Source organism: Danio aesculapii, chromosome 5, assembly GCF_903798145.1.
Source record: "Danio aesculapii chromosome 5, fDanAes4.1, whole genome shotgun sequence".
Lineage (NCBI taxonomy): Eukaryota > Metazoa > Chordata > Actinopteri > Cypriniformes > Danionidae > Danio > Danio aesculapii.
The window spans coordinates 29,811,696-29,824,358 of NC_079439.1; the positions used below are offsets into that span (position 1 = coordinate 29,811,696).

The 12,663-nt window shown below is 35.7% G+C and overlaps 1 protein-coding gene across 1 annotated transcript in view; it reads left to right on the forward strand.

Moving 5' to 3' along the window:
• nsmfb (NMDA receptor synaptonuclear signaling and neuronal migration factor b) overlaps positions 1-7,932 on the forward strand; it is a 53,499-nt gene extending 45,567 nt beyond the window's left edge. Inside the window, exons 13-14 of the mRNA XM_056457861.1 lie at positions 3,458-3,533; positions 6,493-7,932. Coding sequence (XP_056313836.1) covers positions 3,458-3,533; positions 6,493-6,590 — 174 coding nt within the window. The 3' untranslated portion in view covers positions 6,591-7,932. The remainder of the gene's footprint in view (positions 1-3,457; positions 3,534-6,492) is intronic.
• Positions 7,933-12,663: the final 4,731 nt, after the last annotated feature.

Sequence of the window (12,663 nt, forward strand, 5' to 3'; positions counted from 1 at the left end):
ATGTTAACAAAATCGCCAAAGTGTGATTTGTTCATTATCGGATAATGTTGCTTATCCGATTAACACATCAAGGTGACCCAGAGAGAATGCCCTGATTGTTAAGCCATGTATACACAAAATAATTTTAGAAAATCTTCTGAAAATGCCGTCGGGTATCTGAGCGAACCTATTGTAAACAGATTTGTTTTTCACTTGACATGTCAAGAGAATGTAAAGTAGGAATACGTCAAGGTGATTTCTACCTTGATATTAAGGCTGATCAAGGATTGTATACTGATTGTTATTGGCTGTATGAAGCCATTTAATTTGCACCAGCTGTCATAAGCAGAGAGTGCAATTTATGACAGTCTGCTGTGTGGAAATACAAGCAGTCCAACAGCACTGTGTAATTTATGCAATGAGAACATTTTGCAGGGTGTTTGCAACAAGCCTCTGTTCAATGCTACCAGTTTCCATCCTATATTTATATAAATGCCTTATTTATTCGTTGTAAAGCTACTTGTGTTTTTTAAAAGAATGCTATGTGCCCTTTGAAAACAAGTGAAAAATGTGTTTATCTTGTAAAAAGCAATTTGGTAGACAGAAGACTTTAGTGAATTTAAGACAATTTGAAGTTTTTTTTAATCACATAAATAGTTTTTTTTAATGTCATGCACAAAGCCTGTCAACAGTTTTAATATACTTTTAAAAATACTTTGTATTGCCATTTCATGATGCGTTTTTTTATATTGGTTTTGTGTGCTTTTTTAACCTTGGAAGCTCTCATACAATGTACAATGTAATTAAAAATATCTGCTTTTGCGATTCATGAAAAGCATGAACAAATACAGGTCGTACAGGTTTTAAAACAATGAGGAGGAGAGACATTTAATTTTTGGGTCCGCTGCCTTTATACGCCTACCTTTGCGCTCTCTGTAGTGTGAGCATCAGATAACTGTAATACTTTGTCTGTGTGATTTGTTTTCTATTAGCCTTGCCAAAGCAGCAGCAGCAAGCCATATGTCTTGTGCGTGTGTGTGTGCTTCACCAGAAAGCTAAGTAGGTTGTAACGACTGCTTGAGCATGCGTAATAATATACTGAATAAAAGCAAGTCAGTAATTTGCTCGGCATCATTATAATGGGGAGCTTTTAGCCAGTACCACCAGTCCTGTTTTTAATTAAATTTGAGTGGCTAATTTTGTTTTTAATGATTCTGATTTTCACTGTTGCATCATATTCGTATCTCCTGATAGATCTGGAGTTTATCTTAAAATCTTTAGTTTAGCAATGTCATAAAAATAGCCTTTCTTTCTCAACAAAGGAAAAGGAGGGATTATCAGAGCTTGGATTCATGAGGCTTTCATGATCGATTAGAGGGCTTCGGAATATAGCTCCTAGAAAAGATGCCCAGATGAGGGATTATACTGACAGCGGCCAGAGAAGCTGAAGTCCAGGGATCGGGAGGGGAATAGCAGGAGGCAATTAATGCACTCTGACAGGCTTTGTCCTGATATGAAGGATTCTCATTGACATTACTTGACCCCCTCGGGCAGAAGTCGATCACAGAATGGCACAACACACAGTTTAACACTCCACCAGCTGCCCTGTTCAGATCCCTCTGATTCACGTAGCACACACAGCACTCTAAGGCACCTATTAACACCCTGTGCAATTACATTATCAACCAGAGTGAGGAGATGCATAGAGACTTTGGCGGTTATATATCAGGCCATTTTAAAATGTGTTTAGCCTATTATTAATAATAAAAAAAGAATGACAATTTCATAATTTAGGTTATTCATAATATTTAACTGTCGTTACTATTATTAGCATTATATATATACTGTAAGTATGTACAGTATTTCATATTTTAATTGATTAATAATTATCAGCATTAAAATAGGGTTATCTAACAAAAACACCCTAAGTTAATACATTTTAAAATTATTATTGTCTTTACTTAATATAATGTACAATGGCAGCAACAAGAATTCACCTAATATAAACAATGTAATTGAATTTACAATAAAATTTAAACCGATTTTAACCTGTTTAAATCGTCAAACAGTAAAAGTCAAAAATCTAAATGAGCGTTGCAATTGACTTGAGAGATTTTGTAAAGGCAGTACTGAAAAAAATATATTTAGCAAATATATTAATATTTTTTGGCGACGCGGTCGCGCAGTGGGTAGCATGATCGCCTTACTGCAAGAAGGTCGCTGGTTAAAGCCTCAGCTGGGTCAGTTGGCATTTCTGTGTGGAGTTTGCATGTTCTCTCCGTGTTCGCGTGGGTTTCCTCCGGGTGCTCTGGTTTCCCCCACAAGTCCAAAGACATGTGGGACAGGTGAATTGAATAAGCTAAATTTTCCGTAGTCTATGTGTGTGAATGAGAGAGTATGGATGTTTCCCAGTGTTGGGTTGCAGCTGGAAGGGCATCTGCTGCGTAAAACATATGCTAGATAATTTGGCGGTTCATTCCACTGTGGCGACACCAGATTATTAAAGGGACTAAGCTGAAAAGAAAATGAATGAATTTTTTTTTGCACTACTAGATTTTTAATTGCAGTTCTTTATTTTTGTTTGCGAAATTCTTTTTTTATTTATCAAAGCTCAATTTTTCCTTTTGCAATTTTTATTTATTTATTTATTTATTTTTTGAGATTTGCATTATTTTACAAATTTTTTGCTCAATACTTCATTTTTTGTTTGCAAAACTTTCTTTTATGTTGCAAGTATATACGGCCCTAGATTGACTCCATAGAACCCCTGAAGGCACCTTAATATTGCTATTGTTCAAAATATTTATTTATTATTATTTATTTGTAATCAGTTTTGATCAATTAAAATCAATTCAAATGCAATCACTTTTGAACTTTTATGACGTTTATGAAAAATTTTATATTGTAATTAATATCAGTTTCCCCCACAGTCCAAAGACATGCACTATAGGTGAATTAAATAAGCTAAATTGGCTGTTGTGTATGTGTGTGAATGCAAGAGTGTATGGGTGTTTCCCAGTACTTGGTTGTAAATGGAAGGGCATCCACTGTGTAAAACATATGCTGGATAAGTTGGCGGTTCATTCCGCTGTGGCGACACCTGATTAATACAAGGAACTAAGCTGAAAGAAAATTAATGAATTAATATCAATGAAGTTACCTTATATCAGTGTTTCTCAACCATGTTCCTGGAGGACCACCAGACATTTTCCTTGTCTTCTCAACCAAACACACCTAATTCAGATCATCAGTTCATTAGGAGAGACTAAAAGACCTGTAATAAGTGTGACAAACAAAGGAGACATCCAAAACATGCAGTGCTGGTGGTCCTCCAGGAACGTGATTGAGAAACACTGCCGTATATGGTTCTTTGGCTGATAAATGGTTAAGTTTGTATTGGGAATACTGGGAATAAAATGTATTGTGGCAAGCTGAAAAAAGTGAAAGTAGTAAAAGCAAAACTTTCTCTCATCCTCAGCTTTTTCAAAACCTCAAGAGACTGATGAAACCTCATCGCATTGAGTTCAAGTCTCCTCTGGAGCTGTCAGCACAGGGTGAGTGCTCTGCATGCACACACAGACATATGCAACAGACGGGACCATACACGTATTCTGACACACACAAGGGTTTTTTAACCGTAGTTTAGTCTAGACACCAGATAAACAGAACCCTGGGTTGTATTGCCAATAACATACCCAGTGTCTCGATTATTCATACACTGATGTTTCACATTCTACATTTTTAAGCCCATATTTATTTGTATATTTGTGCTGTCACTCTGATTGATTGGATGAACACAGCATGCAGCGTGTTTACATAAGGCTTGTTGCACATCGTCATATTAAATATTGCTTACTTTATTAAAAATGAACATTTTTAAACTTTAAAGGTAGGGATAAAAGTCTCTTCTTCACTCCAATGGAGTGTCATCATTAGACAGTTTTACCTTCAAACAATGGTTTACATGCAATGCATATATCCGTTTCCATGACTGCAGGATTGATTATTGATTGGCCTGTTTGTTGCTAAGCATCTAGTCAAAACATTGAAGTATCATTTCACATTGTACATGTTTGACACTGCAGTGCAAGGTTAAACTGTGCAAAAATGATGCTTAAACTGCTCCAGAGCAGAGTTTCATAACCCTAAAAACATTGCTAACAGTGCGAGACACTTATCAATCTACACTGTAGTTTGTGATTCATAAGTGTTTTACGTCTATTTACGGTTGTGAATTGCATTATTGGACTTTGATCACTGCTCTGTCGACTTTTGATGTTGAAAATTCAACTCTACAGTTTAACAAAGTGACTTTTATTGACATTTTAGTAGTTTGACATTATTAGCCCCCCTTTGATTTTTTTCCTTTTCTTTTTTTAAATATTTCCCAAATGATGTTTAACAGATTCAGGAAATGTTCACAGTATGTCTGATAATATTTTTTCTTCTAGAGAAAGTCTTATTTGTTTTATTTAAGCTAGAATAAGAGCAGTTATTAATTTTTTAAACTCCATTTTAAGGTCAAAATTATTAGCCGCTTTAAGCTAATTTTTTTCGATAGTCTTTAGAACAAACCATCGTTATACAATAACTTGCTTAATTACCCTAACCTGCCTAGTTAACCTAATTAACCTAGTTAAGCCTTTAAATGTCACTTTAAGCTGTATAGAAGTGTCTTGAAAAATATCTAGTAAAATATTATTTACTGTCATCATGACAAAGATAAAAGAAATCAGTTATTATAAATGAGTTATTAAAACTATTATGTTTAGAAATGTGTTGAAGAAATCTTCTCTCCATTAAACAGAAATTGGGGAAAAAATAAACAGGGGGCTAATAATTCAGAGGGGCTAATAATTCTGACTTCAACTGTATATAGAAATAAGTCCTGGCAGTTTATTGCAAGGTTTTTGTGCCGTAATATACAACACCAACTTAGACAATACAGTATATTACTTTAAACCAGGGGTGCTCCAACTTTTTCCTATGAAGGGCCAAAAACCAAACTTAATTGAGAGCCGTGGGCCAAAAGTATATATAGCAATAACAATAACTGTTTTACATTGAAGTTGTCATGGGTAATTTTATGATATTTAAAAATATATAGAAAAAAATTGCTTCAACCGTATTTACTAATGGATTTAATTTTTTTAAATGTATATTATTTTAATGAACTTATTACAATAAAGCCATAAAAAAATCCATTTGTAAAACAATGGAGTTCAATACCGCATACTCTTGTTTAATCTGCCTTCGCCTTGATTTGCACACTGATGTCTTCTGCTTTGTCCCCTATTCGTTAAGTTACAGTACATTTTTTTAAAAATCGGATTCATTTACAACATTTGATTAAAACATTTAATTTCAGTTTGCTTTGAATGAAAATGAATGAATAAAATAGAAATGAGAATATTTGTTAAAGGCATACCCCAACCCTTCCCAATCATTTTCCCAACCTCAAATGGCCAACTTTGGTCCGCGGGCCCTAGTTTGGGCATCACTGCTTTAAATTAAAATGTTAATAAAAATATATATTTTTTAAAAAGTTAAAAGTTTTTCAAAGAAAGATTAAGGTCCCCTAATGCAATTCAAAAATATAAATAAACGGGAAAATAAAATTATGAATCACAAAAAAATGGAAAACTGCTAATTTATGGATATTTTTTACAGTGTAATAGTAAAATCAGGGTTTAGCTCAGTGTAAACTACCCTCACCAAAGAAAAAAACATTGTAATGCTTTATTTTAGAGTGTGCTTGTTGCACTTGTTCCATTAATAATAACAATAAATCATAAATAATTGCATGCAACTGACTCTCATTCTAACACTAACAATATAGTAAGAGGGTGTACTTAATTAATATTAATTGAATAAATGTGTATTTGCACTGTATCAAAGGCACCGTACAATAAGGCATATTCAAATACTTTCATCTATATTTTGTCAAGCTAAAGTGTTCTGCACAGCAAATCAGATACGATAAATAAAAGTCTAAAGTGCCACCTAAACTCTGACCCTAACTCTCATCCATGTCACTGCTATTGATTCAATGATAATTATTCTCCAATTAAAAGCTCATTGTCTTCTCCCACTGTTTCTGTCTCCGCGTTGGACCCAGGAGGCCCACTTGCACGCCTCCCTCCTCTTCCATCTCCTTTTGTCCCCTATGGACTCCACACAGCTTGATTCACACTGTTGAGGATAATTACCACTGGTTTAAATAGAGAACTGTATTTAAAACACCCACAAACGCTTATAACGGCCTCCTAATGTAGATTCATTTCACCCTGTGGATGGTACGCTTGATGTGTGACATGTTACCGGTGATTTAAAGGTCAGATATTTTTAGGGAGAGCTAAAATATTGTGCCCTATAGGGTTGAACAATTTCAGAAAGTAGTCTTGTGAGTGCAATATACTGACACTGCGGAGAAGGATTAAATGTAATAATATGATTGAAATGTTATTTATTGTAAAAAAATTAAGAAGACCTTTTCTTTCTCTCTACTCTTAGGTAAGGAAATGATCGAGATGTACTTCGACTTTCGCCTGTACCGTTTATGGAAGACCCGCCAACACTCTAAACTTCTCGACTACGATGACCTTCTGTGACATTGTGGTGTTGGTTTAAACAGCCCAAGAGGCAGGTAGCTTACTTTAGCGGGCCATCCGGCGACGTAACTTCCCGAGAAGAGCCTGGGCCGAAAAAGCCCTGAGGTGAACGAGGAATATGAGGACGGCTGACATAGAGAAAACACTGGAATTTCTCCACCCTCTGATGGGAAGCAGCCATTACTGTTAGGTGCTGTGCGTTCACCCCCATCCCCCAGCTTTCAGCCTGAAAGAGAAACATTCGCTAGATACCGACAGGTTGTATCTTTTAGCCTGCGTGAGGTCTAGAACATCATGCTCGATTTCTTTGAGAAGCTACAACGAGAAGGAGGATTTTTGTTTTGTTTTAGTTTTTGTTTAGTATTTTTCGAGTAGCTGTTTTTGTGGTTAACTAGCAGGGACAGTGAAAACAAGGCCATACTTAAACAGGCCTTGACGTTCTTATATTATTCTACAAGTGCAGGATCAACTTTGGGACTACATATCTGTGTTGTGTGTGTACGTATTCACTTTATCACTATCAAATAGCTACTGTAATTGATCTTTCAGCATATTATTGCGCTGTTTTAGTTAGAGTGTGGTGTGTTTTTGTTTAGGATTCATAAGAGGGACTATAACTCAGGTTTCGTTTAACTGACATCCCTCTGTGCTTTACCATCTTTAGAGAGAAAGGGAGCGAAAGAATTTCTTTGTGTGAAGTTGTTCAGTCCCAATAAATGAGTTACCTAAGTGGATTTGGAATAACTTGATATCTGTATCAGGGACTTTATGTGCGTTTTAGACATCTGTGGACTTACAGATTCATTGTCGAAATGTCCATAAAATGATGTACTGTATGTATAACATTAAGGCATGTGTAGAAAGTGCTCATTATAGGCAGATTTTGTCTTTCAGCTTCAAAATTTTCAAAACTTTTCTAGCATCTTAATAATTAAATAAGATTTTAAAACAGATGATGAATTAAAATAGAAAACGTTGGTGATTTTGCGCTCCGATCTCGTCATATTTGTGTATTTTGCGCTCATATTATGTGTTTCTCTCACAGTTGACTTGACGTCACATAGTTTAGTGGTGTTTTATTTGTACGTGGAGGATAATCATTTATCCATTTCTGATAAGTCAAAGTGCAATTGTATCTGCAATACTTCTCTTTTCGGTAGTAATTGGTCCTGAATGTAACTGTGATCATGTTTTGAGCATCAAGATTAGCTTTTTTCATAGTATACAGGATAGTTCGTTTAGCCTTTAAAGTGGTTTTCTGTGGAGGAAAACGTCCTCTAGTTTGTGCGTGGGTGTTTTGGATGCGGCAAACAGATAAAACACTAGGTAGTTGTAATCATCACGAGTGGATGTTCGAATGCAAAACAGCAGCAGCTGGTGCAATAGATAGTCCAAAGCATTTCATAGAGAGCTACCAGACAAATAGAAAAATGCAATGTGCTTAGTCTTGCTGGTGTAATAAGGGGAAGATGAGAATGCGGTGCAAAAATCCATGATATTGCTATATTTAAAGCATAAAGCTGTGGTGTAAATTTGCAGAATTACACATATATATCCACGTCTGTGTTTGGGAGTGCGTTTTAGCTTTGGAGATGCAGACAGGAGCACTGAGATGTGAAGAATGCATCTGTGTTTGCCTTGTGCTGATCCATCACATCGCTTTTCATCTCTGACCACTCGCCCGAAAAAGCAAATAAAGCAGTCGGATTGGATTAAAATCAAAACTGCTTCTTTACTGATGCTATGATTGCATGTCTTGGTGTGACTTTGTAATTTGCTTTCCGTTTAACCCATATAATTATCTCTGCACTCTCTACCAAAGTCATTATATGCTATAATGCCATAATAGACTGTAAAATTGATAAATATCAGTATGTATATAAATATATATATATATATATATATATATATATATATATATATATATATATATATATATATATATATATATATATATATATATATATATATTTTTTCTCTGTGGGTGAAATAACGTTGGAAATGCCATAATAGACTGTAAAATAGATAGATATTAATATATATGGTTGAAGTCACAATTATTTGCCCCCCTGTTTATTTTTTTCCCCAATTTCTGTTTAACAAAGAGAAGATTTTTTTCGGCACATTTACAAACAATAGTTCAATCATTTATTCATTTTCTTTTCGGCTTAGTCCCTTTATTATTCTGGGGTCCCCACAGCGGAATGAACCGCAAACTTATCCAGCACATGTTTTACGCAGCGGATGCCCTTCCAGCTGCAACCCATCTCCGGGAAAGAACCATTCACACTCATACACTACGGACAATTTAGCCCACCCAATTCACCTATACCACATGTCTTTGGACTGTGGGGGAAAACTGAGCACCTGGAGGAAACCCACGTGAATGCAGGGAGAACATGCAAACTCCACACAGAAACGCCAACTGACCCAGCCGAGCCCTGAACCAGCAACCTTCTTGCTGTGAGGCGACAGCTCTACCTACTGTGCCACTGCATCGCAACATAATAGTTTTAATAACTTATTTCTAATAGCTCATTTATTTTATCTTTGCCTTGATGACCGTACATAATATTTAACTAGATATTTTTAAAACACTAGTATACAGCTTAAAGTGACATTTAAAGGCTTAACTAGGTTAATTAGGGTAACTAGGCAGGTTAGGGTAATTAGGCAAGTTATTGTACAATGATGGTTTGTTCTGTAGACAGTCAAAAAATAATATAGCTTAAAGGGGCTAATAATTTTGACCCTAAAATGGATTTTAAAAAAATGAAAAACTGCTTATATTTTAGCCTAAACAAATAAGACTTTCTCTTGAAGAAAAAATATTATCAGACATACTGTGAAAATTTGCTTCCTCTGTTAAACATCGTTTGGGAATTTTTTTTTAAAAAAGAATAAAAAATTCAAAGGCGGACTTATAATTCTGACTTCAACTCTGTATGATCTGTGGGTGAAATAACGTTGGATATCTTGTGTGTTATTACTGATTGAGCCGATGGCACCATAAGGAGGATCATGGAGCCATCTGGATTGGTGCGAAGGTCAAGTGGGAAACGTAATGTGTGAAGACCCCCTACTTTCTGCAATAAGATGTTGACTGTGATGCATTGAGTTTCATATATTCATCATCACTCATGGGTTTTAGGAAATGAAAGGAGTGATTTATTTAAAGAATGCATTGAAAAGCATGTCTCATTCCTCGCAAATACATCTTTGTGCATCTCTCCGAACTGTTTTCTGTAGCAATAGACATCATAACGAGCGGTTTTGTTTTCTAGGACAGCCTGTACTGCTTCTAGACACTGTTGTCTGAATATCTTTGAATGCTGTTTGTGTGTCCAACAGCATTTGTTTTATTTATTTATTTTAACACGACCACTGGCTTTGCAGCTCAATGAAGAGAGACATGTGGGATATCACTGAGCTTCGGGTGATAATATTTGAAGGCTTCACTCAGTTTCTGTCTATTGTCTGTACTAATTATTTATCATTCTGATATGAAGCAGTAAAACTAAATGGTCAGTTGTTAATTAAAATTATAATTGGTCAACTTGAACATCTCTGAGATGCATTATGCTTTTTATGAATTCTGTTAGTCTGCAATGTTGAGAATTTGAGAAATATCTGCAGTATGTTCAGCTGGTTTCTGTTTAGTGAAGAGAAAATGGCAAATATGAAACCTATTGTTTAAAAAATGTCTGAACTGTTTCAGCTTTTAAAAGCAGAGTTTTTAGATGATATTAATCTTATCCTGTGTCTCTAAGGTGGCGTCCTGCTGTTTAACGTGGAATAGATGATTAGAATAAACGCTGCATGATTGACAGCATCATGATTGCGCCGTTAGACTCTTTGGCTCATGGTGGTTTTAAAGAAATGTTTGTTTGTTTGTTTGTTTGCTTTTGAAGACTTGTCTCTCTTATTTTTTGCAAAGCCAAGTGGGTGAACTAAATCACTTTGTCAGTAGCAATGATAATACTTTAAATAGCCTATATTACAATATCTAGAAAGTCTTAAAGAGTGATGGCAGTAATCATGTATGGGTTTTCTTAGTTTGGCTACATCGCCAAATACAGTATATGACATAATAGTGTTTAGTTCAGATAAATGGTCGATATTTCTTAAGCAAATTAGCTCTTGTCATTTTTGCTACACGAAATGACCGAGCTTAAGCTCATAGTTTCTATCTCTTTAGCTCAGTATTCACAGTATTTCCTATGAGATGTTGTATAAAGGAAGGTAGTTTGCTGTAAAACTGTTTGTTTTTCCTTGTACGACCACAGCAATGAGCACTGGAAATGTTTCCTATCCTGTTTTACAGTAAAATGTGCCCAGTTTTAAGTGGAATTCTGTCTCGAGTCTTCTTTCATTAATCATATTAGTCTTGATTTGTTTGGTTCTGTATATAATACAGATTGTTTAATGGAGCTTTTGAAAATAGAATCAATGAGGCAAACATGAGACATTCAAACGCTGCAAAAAAAAGTCAATAGGGTCAGTATACAGATCAAATCAGTTTAGTGTTGATTCAATTCATTAACTTTGAAGTTCATGAGTTAAATTAATTACATTTGGCTTTGCAGTTCTGCAGAAAGCAACAGTCATCATTCTGCTCAATTCAGTTCATTCACAATGTCAATATTGCAAATTTGTCAATTAAAAAAAATCATCCAAAACCAGCAACAAAAGACTGATGTCATCATCCAGCTCAATTCAGTTCAAGTTTTCAGTTTTAAAACAGAAATTGCTGTAGTTTAAGTAAATTGCTCTTTATTGGCTACTTTATTAGGTGCATCTTGCTAATTGCTAGTACTATATTACACAGCAGAAAATAGTTCCCAGGTAATAGTGCTGAGTAATATCATTGCGCCTGATGTTTCTTGATTATTACAGTACATCAGAATGAGAGGATAATTCCACCCGCTTCGAATGTTGTCACTCGATTGAAAGGCCATTATCAGTGGTTATCAGCTGATAGATATGCCCCAGTTGGGGCCTTCTGCTCCTACTGGTAGGCTCAGAAGGCTGTTATTGTCTATTCACATGGATAATCAGCTATACTAGTTATACTTTGTGTTCGTGTGGGATTTCCTCCGGGTGCTCCGGTTTCCCACACAGTCCAAAGACATGCGCTATAGGTGAATTGGGTAAGCTAAATTGTCCGTAGTGTATGTGTGTGAATGAATATGTACAGGTGTTTCCCAGTGATGGGTTGCAGCTGGAAGGGCATCCGCTGCATTAGCGGTTCATTCCGCTGTGGCGACCCCGGATTAATAAAGGGACGAAGCCAAAAGAAAATGAATGAATGCAATCTTGTTAACTTCTGGCCACAGCCAAATGTGATCTATAGCTGATTAACTATGCAAATGGATGATAACAGCCTTCTGAGCCTACCAGTTGGCTTAGAAGGATCCTACTAGCCCATATCAGCTGATAACCACTGATAATGCCTATTCAATCGAGTGATAACATTCAAATCGGCTCATAGTTCCTACCCATATTGACCTAGAAAATAGCAACTTTTCATTTTCTGTACACAATGTAACTACAGGAGAGTCAAGTTTTAAATAGGAAAATGATCTGAATGATCTTGAATGATCTTTTTGCGACTTGCTAATGGTCTAATCAGATTTAATGATTTATGCTAAGCTAAGCTAAAAGTGCTCCTGCTAGAACCAGAGATCAGCTGAATGGATTCAAAAATGGTAAACTTTGTGAAAATGGTATAAACTTAAACTATAGTTTAACTATAGTGAGTTTTAAAACGAACCTATTTTCGAAAAATGGAATGTTGCTTTAAATATGATAATGTAAAAATACAGTTCCAGCACATCCCATATGTGTTTTATTGGATTGAGATGTGGTGACTGTGGAGAACATTGTGTTTTGTAATGTGTTGCATTATATTGCTGGAATTAATCAACACACTGTGGTTATAAAGAGAAGGACATGGTCAGCAATGAAACTCAGGCTGGCTGTGGCATTTAAAAGGTGCTTAGTTGGTATTAAGCGCCCCAAAGAGTGCCATGAAAACCCCCACCAACCCATTACACCACCACCTGCCTGCACC